This window comes from Mixophyes fleayi, chromosome 11 (genome assembly GCF_038048845.1).
Source record: "Mixophyes fleayi isolate aMixFle1 chromosome 11, aMixFle1.hap1, whole genome shotgun sequence".
NCBI lineage: Eukaryota > Metazoa > Chordata > Amphibia > Anura > Limnodynastidae > Mixophyes > Mixophyes fleayi.
Window position 1 is genome coordinate 3,685,204 of NC_134412.1, and position 11,515 is coordinate 3,696,718.

Here is an 11,515-nt window from a genome sequence, read left to right on the forward strand (position 1 = left end):
CAGTAAAAAGACTTTACTTGAAAGTTTCATTAAAATCACAGATATCAATTTTTCATCCACGGCCATCAATTCTCTATATTAATCCGCCAGCTCCGAGGCGAGTTTCACTTGAACGTTTTGCAGGCATCACACTAGACCATGCCTGAAAACACGTCTTTGTCGCATATCTTGCAGGCCATAATTGACACGCGATATGGCAATAATTCAGTCTTGTTCATACATAAAACCAATTACAAAGCAGTAAACTGATTATTTATCTGTCTGGAGGTACACTGAGCAGCTGCCGCACAATAGCCGAAAATCAAAGATGGGCGGACTGGAATAACTATTCATCCCGATCCTCCTGTTAATTCCGTTACAAACACAAAGGAACGTCATTTAACGAGAGAAAGGTCTAGGTCACTGGGGAACTATATTCCGATGTCCTCATTTTGTCAGCCAAAGTGCTTCGCAGAAGGATCTCGTGTTGTCAGAAACTATTTTTTATCTTCCTCACTGCTCCCAGGAGCCGGGGGCTGGGGTGAACAAAATGTTGCTGTAGCAACAGACTTTGGAGCCGTTCCTCACTGCACCTTCTTTTCCAGGACATCAGCTCACCCCAAACCGAGAGCCGTGATTAATGATCAATCACTGCTTTCTATTCAGGAGGGAAATATCTAAATCAGGGAAGGGCTGGCGACAAAATAAGTTTCTCTGAACATATTGTCAGAGGATGGGAGGATGAAATATTATCACAATGTATATAGTGAAGGATTGTCCTGGCTCTGACCGTGTGTTTATTTGAGACAATAATTATTACCCCTTTTTTTTTTTTAACTCAGGGGATTTGGGGAAATCCGTTGGTTAAACAAAAGTTTGAAAATGTTTCCCATAATGTGTGAGGTATAAAGTGCACTAAGGCAGACGTGATTAACCTGTAACCTGGGTATTTATGGGGGATCCACTTTATATTTCCTGTGTGTCACTAATTCAAAATTGGATTTTATTATAATGGAACCTGAACCAGGAAAACTTCACAAATTCCTGATCTATGGACTTCCCTTAATAGGTCATATTATTCTGGGCAGCAACGTACTGGGAGGTTGTGTATCCATAATGTGCGGTATTTACAGAGACGCCGCTTAAAGCCGCCAAACACTCACACCGACGGCAGAATAGACAAAGTGAATAGAATAAGTGGAACTGGAAGTCCAGGACATCGGTTCCCACGCATGTGACCCGGAAAGCCGTATGTTAACCCTTAGCACTCAGTCACGGAGTATCGCTCAGTTAGATTTTAATGGTAAATTGCGGCAACAGGGGAGTTTCTAACTCTGCGATAAGCACAAACTGTAAAATCAGCATCATCAATCCATTGTAATAAACAGACCCCTATGTGTGGATTAGAATAACATGTGAAGAGCGGAGTAGCTGAGCTTAATCCGGACAAACCCCCCACTTTTCGCTACATACTGATAATGGTGACAATGAAGAATCAGATAGAGCAGAGTTAGCGACCTGTCAGGAAATTAGACAGATGATACGATGTACAGTGATACAGGAATGATTTTCCACACTTTACTCAATTTGTAACAAAAAAAATGTAAACTATTTAAACTTAGAATTAGTAAATGTGTAATTACTGTTGGAATAAATGTCACATCTACATTTTATTAATATACCCAATATGATAATCCTATTTATACATGATACAAATTTAAATTAGTTGGCTCATAAGCAATAATGTGAATTCAGATCTGTAAAGCTAAGATAATAAGTATTGCATATAGTTAAATTGTTTCCAAAATGTTATTTCTTTCCAAACAAACAAAACACAGGAAAAAAACCCTATCCAAGGACTGTATATACGCCCGTGCGCTGGGACAATGGGTGAAAATGCATTACACAAACTTTTTGCTGTGTTTTAGTGAAATGGTTTTCTGTGTTCTCCATTCCCCTTACACAGGTTATACGGTTACCTATAAGATCTAATGTACTGGACGCGCAACATCCTTCAATTATAAATACATCTTTATGGGCAACACGGTGGCTCAGTGGTTAGCACTTCTGCCTCACAGCACTGGGGTCATGAGTTCAGTTCCCGACCATGGCCTTATCTGTGAGGAGTTTGTATGTTCTCCATGTGTTTGTGTGGGTTCCCTCTGGGTGCTCCGGTTTCCTCCCACACTCCAAAAACATACTAGTAGGTTAATTGGCTGCTACCAAAATTGACCCTAGTGTGTGTGTGTGTATGTTAGGTAATTTAGACTATAAGCCCCAATGGGGCAGGGACTTGTGTGAGTGAGTTCTCTGTACAGCGCTGCGGGATTAGTGGCCAGTGGAAACCAGTGACGGGAACGACACCACTGACTGTTATTTTGCCTATTTTTAATGTGATTTTGATGCATTTATTACCGTGCAAAAAGGGCATTAAAAGCAGAAAAGTCGAATCTAGGGGAGATGTCAGACCCCGCGGGGAACGTTGCTTGCTATATATTTGTGCATAAGTATAGTAGGAAGTACACTGCAAAATAAATGTGCTAAATTTTAGTTTTATTCCTTGGTAGAAGCATACTTGTCAATTCTCCCAGAGTGTCCAGGAGACTCCCGAAATCCGGGTAGGTCTCTCGGACTCCCGGGAGAGCAGGCAAGTATCCTGCATACTACAATTTACTCGCCAAAATGACGCGGTTTGCGGTAAATTCCGTCATTTTGGCCCCGCCCCCTCCAACCACGCCCCCTGCCCGGAATCTCCCGTAATTCACTGTTGAAAGGTTGCCAAGTATGGGTAGAAGCCACTTTAGCTGCAGCTCCAGCTGTGAGTCTGTCTGGGTCTGTACCAGCTCAGCACACCGCAGCTTTCTGATCATTCTACAGACTTTCAGTGGGATTGAGGTCTTGACACTGACTGCTTGTTATAGACATTGTACTTAGAGTGCACAGTACGACATACTGTCCACAATTACCCTGTCTGTACTTCACATGTTACCAATAAAACCCAAAATATGCCACCATAATCCAGAATGCTTAAATTCTTGATGGATGGCTCACAGAAAGTTAAAATAAAAAAACGCATGCTTACTCACCCCCATTTCAGTGAATGCTCTGTATCCTAGCAACGTCTGACTGTTGCTGGCTGCACTCGGCTGTCCTTTACCTGTAATAAGCTGAGTGGTGGTCAGTGCCCCTCCTACTCATCTGAATGAGAAATGGAGGGGGGTGCGGCGTATGACCATTCGACCCAGCGGTGTGATTGGCGCACAGCACATAAAGCGTTTCGTTCTATTTAACACTTTGCACAAGACCTAAATTGTATTATTTCTTTAATCTACCATCAATACAGTACATGCTATTATATTTTTTTTACTATTATATTTATTGATTTGTTAGCCTGCAGGTATCACTAGAGATAAAAAAGATTGTCAAGTGTGTAACAAAAATAAATTGTAGCTGATGTCTGTGCACAGAATATGACATTGTGGGATGGATGGGGGGCACAAAACCACAGGGACCCAAGGATAGGCCTGATAATTCCTGGGGCTACAGACATGTATGAGGGAGATGCAGTCTAACAGTTTGTGTTATGGTACAAGTCTGAGCAGGTAATGACAGTGTACTCTACAGCAGTCTCACTGCCAAACTCTATGACCCCTTCAGAGAGATGGGAAACAGAGGTGCAGGTGCTGCAGTAATAGCTACCTGGATACTTTGTTCCAGGCTTATTTCCAATTCCTCAGTGTAAATGTCACTTCCAGCATCCGCATCGGAGGTAGCCAAACACGGTCATGACCTTCATTGTGTCCTGATGCCCAGAACAGTTAATTGGGACCAATTAGCTGAGAAATAAAAAGGATTCTGAAAATGGAATTGTGGAGGAGATGAGTTTTCAGTCTTCCTGTATACGGAGAGTTTTGCATATCACAGTATGAGCTCTAACGGTGTCCACACAACAACATCCAGACGCTGGACAGATAATAAGAGAGAACACTTAAGTGGAACAAATAGTGAAGACAAGACCCTGGCGGCTCCAATAATAAGATAATAGCCAGCTGTTTTGCACAATTGATTCTTATTACCTTTGTGGCATCATTGGGCACACAGTTCGGAGAAGTGCTAGTTTGTGGGTTTCTGGCTCTTTATCCTGCAGATATATATATCAGAGACCTTCTGTTTAATAAGTGTCTCCCATCTCTCTGTCTCCACAGCTGCTCCGAGAGGGCCCAAAATAACCATGACCCCAACGAGGGCGCGTGTTGGGGACACGGTGCGGATGGCAGTGCAGGAATTTCAGGTAATGACCTGGGGGACCAAATCAACTGTATATCAAGTCACAGCCACAATGGTGGTAAGCAAAACACATGCAACATGGTAGGTGGAATCATGGCAAGTGCGGGCGGAGCTTGTAACAGTGGGTGGAGCTAACACAGAAGCATTGCAACGCATTGCACTGGGAGGGGTAGCTCACTAGTGGGTGGAGTTAAGTGCAGCTTACTCCAGGAACAGATACCCAGGTGTAGCACTGCAGTGATAGTGGATTGGTCTGGGACGTCCTTGCTGTTGCTGTAAGATAGACAAGTCTTACTGGAGTCTCATCCACTGTCAACCTCCCACTGCTTCTAAATTTTCCCTAGCAGTGCAATAAGGAAAAATAAATCACATTGTCTCTGCCTACCTGTACCCAAAACTTAAGATTGACCCAGCCATGGATGCTTACGACAAATAATAGATTGCATCTTCCCAAAAACCTATATACCTGTTTATGGAGTCAGATATGGCTTTCAAACATAAAAAAACAACATTTTAAATAAACCTTGTTAACACTAGCATCAACAGTTCAACAGATTATTTGATTCTTTTAATTAACCAAAAATACTCCCACAAATGCACCATGTAAAATGTATATTGTAAGTAAGATGAAACAGGCATTCTTCTGATTTACATAACAATATGCCGAACGCTAGTGATAGATATATAATACAGAGAGCATTCTACTGTCGCCGTACAATACAGAGAGCATTCTAGTGACCCCGGACTGGTCCACAGCACATGTAAAGGTGACTGGTTCCTTGGGAGGAGCCAGTCACAAAGGAGCAGACTAGTCTGGGCCACCATAGCATAATATATATCTATATATTTATTTATTATATATATTTATTATAAAAACACATATACACAGTTAGGACAAATGGATATATAGGGTACATTGGATGTGAATAAAAGCCCACCCAATTCCAATGACCAATAACCAATATTTTACATCTAGATATGTACACACACACATTTTATTATTAATATCCATCCATCCCTCTCTCTCTCTATCTCTACACACACACACATATATACTATAGAGCTAGTTTGTCTGTGATTTAACTTTAACCAACATCTTCCATCTCACTGTGCAGAATGAGGTCTTTCCCGAGCCCCTCTTTACATGGACGAGGGTTGGCGGAAGACTTCTGGATGGGAGCTCAGAGCATGATGGGAAGGAGCTGGTACTAGAGAGGGTCCCGGCTGAACTAAACGGCACTATGTACCGCTGCACGGCACAGAATCCACTCGGCTCTACAGACACACATACCCGGTTGATAGTATTTGGTAAGTGTTTGTATTTAGAGGGAGCAGCGCTGATAACGTGGGCTTCTGTGTTATCTATAGACAGTGAGATTATTGTACTATAAGCAGGGAAACAAGTGAAGGACACGCTGTGTAACCTCGGCACATTCTGTTCCGCATTCTACATTGTATAAATCTGTCACAATGTTTGTGTCATATTTGCAGTATATCAAGTCTCAGCAGGTCATTTCTAAAGGGTAATTCTCAGCTCAAACATCAAATCAATAAATAATCAACCCAGGTAATCGACTGCTAGTAAGTGTTGTGTCGGCTGCAGACTGCAAGTTAGATCATAAAATATTAGTACTCTGCGTTCTCTTATATTAATACTGTAATTCAGTCTCATCTTACAGACAAATAAAATCACACACTGGGGGGGCGGTTGTCAGACCCAGCGCAGGGCTAAGGTGTCTAAACTGTCATGAATCTAGAACTGTAGATTACATTGTGAAAGGGGTAACAGGTAACATTTTAAGATGACACCTCAGGTAGAAGAATACATAGTTACATAGATCGGGGGTGTCCAAAGAAACTAATCCCGAAATGTTGTCCATGTCTACATTAAGAGAATAGTCAATATTTATTAAAACTCTATCCTATAATACAAGTTCATAATGCATATGAATTAAAAGCATGAAAATGTAGCACAGGTGAAATAAGCAGATATTTCCTTTTTTGTTTTATTGGTATGAAACAGAGACCAGATCTAATACAAAGGGGGGATTCCATTAAGTACAATGTGCGCTGGACATCACCGCTTTGTTTGGCTGAGCTCATTTCCAGGTGCTACGGTACCCAACATTGCAGATTTTCCAGCGCCCCTCTATGGGGTGCGAGGAAAGATCCACAACATATCGCAGAGAGGATAAGTGGCAGCAACAGTAGATCAATGATTAACATGGTGTAGGGGGCTCTGGGCCGATATGTACAGAAAATACCAAGTTTTAAAGACTTGTCCATGAAAATGATATAACCATGTTCTGTGGGGAGTTGTAGATGATCCAGACTGTACCCCAAATAACATGTTACATGCACCAACTCAGTAGCACAGTGTCCCAGGTAATATAATGTACCTCATCAGATCCTTCCACTTCCCAGGTATTGGGGGGACACTGATAAGTGCGACACATGGAGCTGATAGGACATAACCAGTATGGCAGATGGGATGCGACGACAAGCTCTGGTTATAATATAATGGAGCCGTGTAGGAATTTTGGGGAACCTTCCCCCAGGCTCCAGCCACTCACCTCACAGACCTTTCCCCTGCAGAGACCCAGCCCTTATATGCTTAATATGAGGTCTCTATATCACTGAGTAGGAAGGATAAAGAGACATATAATCATCCACATGGGACCCTCCTAGTATCTACATGTTATCGGCTGATTATGTGCAGATTCCCTCAGGATACACAGGATTGGTGCTGGTATCGGGATCATTGATCCCAGTGCTTACATACCTCCGCTCTTCAGATGATTGGCAGCTCGGAGTTATCAGACATGGCAGTAGAGTAAGGGGCCCTGACGTTTCCCTGGTAGTGGAGGGGACACTAGTGAATGTGAAACATATTCACTCTTGGTTTATTAGTATAAAATCTCCCAACATGGACGATGTAACAGCTGCCGGTAATAAGACTTGATGACACTAAGCGGCTGAGTCAATTAACCGTGCAGCTATGTTACCACATGATGTTCCGGGTAATGATCTTCGCTCATGGTTTCATTACCGTTATTGCGGTATTTGTGCGCCTGAAACATAGAGCCATGAGATTACTAAGGAACTTTGCAGGTAATTGAATTGGCCTCTACAAGTAGAAAGTCAGTGAGGAATATTTGGAGTATACAGTTCCCAACATGACTGCAATAAACACAGTTATGTGAAAACAGGGCAGGGACTGTTATCCTGTGTTTTGGGAGTGAATAGACCATTGTTCATTATCCTCACACATTGGGGGAAATTCATTCAGCACAAGGTGTCTGAGGAACGTCTGCAGACACATCGAGCCCGTGTTATGGTAGGAATCTCCGCATCCCATAGAGTGTGCAGAAAAATAAGCCGTAATCTGAACATTGAGGAGTCTGACCCATTGTGAGCACTGACTGTACCAAACCTATACAAATGCTACATCACTCACTCAGGTTAAGAACGGTGCTTACAGTCTAAATTCCCTAACATACACACACACATACACACACACTCACACACAGACATAGACAAAGAGAGAGAGAGAAACTAGGGTCAATTTTGACTATGTAGAGTGGATCCTCAGTGATACATTGTATAGGATGACGGGGGGGGATTCAATTCCCCCTTAACACCGCAGCGTTAAACCTATTACCGTTACTGCAGTGATTTTAACACTGATTTCTGCTTTCTCTGCGTTGAACTTACGTATTAATGATAATAATGTGCACTGATACCGTAATATCGGTAATAGTGCACAGACTGCGTTACTTTTAACAGTAACATGGCGCTAGTAATGTGATATCATATGGTGGACAGGGGGGTAAATGCGTTGTTACAATCTCTAACAAAGTGTCTGTTTCCTCACAGAAAATCCCAATATTCCGAGGGGAACAGAGGATTCAAACGGTGAGTTAAGACCTAAACCAGAAAGTAAATCAGCAAATGAATACTCCAGTGGAGACCAGAATAGATCACAGCGAGTTACAGTTTTACATGTGTTTTTTAAAGTCCAGAAATAAATTAACGATTGTTTCTATTAGCAACAGAAGCAAAAAAAATAATAGATCAGGCTCCTCTCAGAGATAAATGGTTTTGAAGATAAGAACCCAAGTAAGTAGCAGACAAAGAGCTCAGTATATCATACAGCAGAAACACAATTAATATACAGAATTTACATCCCAGATGTGGGGCAGAGAGAAGGGAGCTCACTACAGTCACTATAATGTCTGTAACAAACACCAGCACAATCATTCTCCAATTTCTACACAATGTAGAAGGTAAATCTCCAGTAAACAGACATCAAACATGCTAGAAAAAGCTAAATATATTGTATGTGCAATAACTCATCATTGAATGATTGTGTGTCCAGAATACACCATTAACAAGTCCAGGAAGGGGAGATCTATAGTCACAACATATGTTGGTTACTGTGACACCTGGAAAAATCAGCTTTGTAAATATCACAATCAGATAGACAGACAAGTGTGACCCCTACAGATAAAACTAGATGTTCTGCCTTCTAATGAGTGTACTAGGAAGATCTCTGCCCACTGGTGTCAGAGTTGTGAATGTGACATTTTCATTGCAGTAATTTATGTTGTGTGTATGCAGCGTCAGATTACCTGCCGGCACTCACCGAAGGCCTGATGGTGACTAGGGGAGGTACTAAGGGACCTTCTTGTCACCGTGCTGAGGCACTAATAATACTGAATGTTCCTGGAGCCTCCCCCACAACCCACTCATCTCTGCTGTTTGTGTCAGTAAAGTGACCACACAGCTGAACGTACACTCTGAGTAACGCTTAATAACAATACACCTAGTGCTGCTTATGCCATTTGTCCCCTTAAATCAGGAAAAGCTGAGAGATGTTTATATATTGTTATATTATATAGCAGAATTATTATGAGTGTAGTAATGTCTGAGCTAACATAAGTAACAGTATAATGTGTGTGATACATGTCTATCTGTATTATCATGTACACAACTGGAATGATCAGTTCTAATATGTGGGATTTCCAAATATGTAATTCAGGATCCCTAGGTACAGGGCCGGACTGGCCATCTGGCACTGCTGGCATTTTCCAGAAGGGTCAATCCGGCTCCTAGCGCTCTCGGGTCCCAGCGCTTTAAGTTTCGCGTGACGTCATGCGCGGCCGCGTAGGAGCCCTCGCAATGTGCGGTTCAGCTGTCACGTGCAGCTCAGAGTGATTGGCAGCAGCTGATGAGGTGTTTTCAATTGTCTTTTTATTATTTAAGTATCTGAATTCCTTTCGGGAGATAGGGACAGGTACTGGAGGGGAGGGGGTGGAATAAGTAAAACTTACTGCACCGGGGGGAGTAAGTGAACATGTGTACGGGGGGGGGGCCGAGTGAGTGAATATGGCTGCTGGGGGGGGAGGGGGGGTGTGTGTGGTCCGACTACAAGGACAGTTGGGAGGTCCCGCTTTACACTGTACTGCTTGTGAAGGCAGAGCTGTGTGCATCTAACAGTAGTGCTCACAGTATTGCCTGTGTATTTGTCTAAAATTATAACTTATGTAATAGGGGCATTGCTGTCTTAAATACCCTTGGCCCCCTGAGCCTTAATCCAGCTCTGGTTAGGGGAAGGGACACAGCCTGCAGAAGAAGCCGAGGAGCTCTAAGTATCACAAGATGTGGTAATCTCGTGAGACAAAGAGCTGCCCTGCTCACTCTACAGGAAGTTCCCACCCTGATGGATGTCAGCAGCACCAAAAGCCTAGATAAGTACAATGGGCTGGGGGTGTCATAATGTGGCTGGGGGGGCATTAATGTTTTATTACACCCCAGCACAATGTGGTCACGGCCTTTTTGGCGCCGCCGCTACACAGCAGCACAAAGTTTATTTGCTACTCGTCTATGGAGGGGGGGGGGGCTCCAAACGTTCCCAAATTTCTCTTGCTGGTCCTGTACATACCATTTGCTGATACTGGTGCGCCCTATGCTACCAATAGAGAGGCAAGCTGCACGTAATACATTTGTATCTCACGGGACACTGTATAACAATGACAAGAAGTACTGTGATATTATTATCTGGAATAGAGATGGGCTGTGTGCTTAGTCCAGTCCGGCCCGGCCCAGGTATATATAATCAGGTACTGTGTATAACAACTACCATATATAACTTTACATTGAAAAAATGACAGCTGTTGGGGTAAAAAGAATCATTTTATGTCCTTAGTATAAAAGAAACTTCCTAGGATAAATCTGGTGATTTTCTTCCTAACTGCACTTATGAGAAAGTTTAGAAAATTACAGCAATTAAAATATTCATCACAGTAACATAATTTGTGAGGATTTTACCACATCAATTATCCGCTGGAATTTGACACGCACGGAATGAAAGAATTTTAATACACAGAATTATTATTCTGTCTCCAAGTGTAAATTCTGCATTCACACCTGTTGTCATGAAAGAAATGTTTGATATTTGCAATTCTTGTGCACATTATAGCTGCGCATTAGCATAAAACTACGTTAATATTCCGCCGTCACAGCATTACGGTCTAAAGACCCCACGTGAGTTACTGTTAAGGGCTGAGGATGGAAGGTAGTTTAATTCCATGTAATAATGCTGACGTCAGCGCACCAGTCTCTATTTTCCCATTGACTGATGAATGGGACGTGTCCTAGAGTATCCACCTCACCACAAACAAGTGACTGTGGATGGCATGCAGAATAGGTGTTGATGTCTTACTTCATCTACCAGACCTTCTCAGAACATTTATCTTCTCCCCCCAGGTTCTGTTCCCATGTACAGCCATCCCAGACTCACCTTGGTGCTCATTCTTCTGACAGTAATCCTGGAACTCACGTGAAAATAGGACGCTCGCCAACTCCTCAAAGGACTCCACAAAGCATCACACTTACGTCAACCAGTTTTTATTTTCTATACTAGCTCCAGTCTTGTTATCGGTTGGTTTCTGTCTGTGTTTTAGCTTCCTTGAGCTGATAAATTAAAAACAAACTCTTTCCTTCTCTATACGTGTTGTTATTTATAGCGGTGGACACATTAACTGGGTGTTTCCTATAGAGTTGTAGTTACACACAGATTTTGTGTTGTGCAATGCAGTTTGGCTGCAGATTCCTCCATGAACACTGAGATGCGCTGATTGATAGGGGCTGGGCTCAAACCAACCTGTAGTCAGACACACCTGGAAAATCAAATGAATACAATAGGTGCTCACGACCTTGGTGAAACAGGCATAATCTAAGTACATGA

At 42.5% G+C, this 11,515-nt stretch overlaps 1 protein-coding gene across 4 annotated transcripts in view; it reads left to right on the top strand.

The window, feature by feature from the left end:
- IGSF21 (immunoglobin superfamily member 21) overlaps nucleotides 1-11,273 on the top strand; it is a 497,506-nt gene extending 486,233 nt beyond the window's left edge. For all 4 annotated transcript variants that reach the window (XM_075190715.1, XM_075190716.1, XM_075190714.1 and 1 more), the window contains exons 7-10: nucleotides 4,185-4,270; nucleotides 5,382-5,574; nucleotides 8,143-8,181; nucleotides 11,035-11,273. In XM_075190715.1, coding sequence (XP_075046816.1) covers nucleotides 4,185-4,270; nucleotides 5,382-5,574; nucleotides 8,143-8,181; nucleotides 11,035-11,111 — 395 coding nt within the window. In that variant the 3' untranslated portion in view covers nucleotides 11,112-11,273. The remainder of the gene's footprint in view (nucleotides 1-4,184; nucleotides 4,271-5,381; nucleotides 5,575-8,142; nucleotides 8,182-11,034) is intronic.
- Nucleotides 11,274-11,515: the final 242 nt, after the last annotated feature.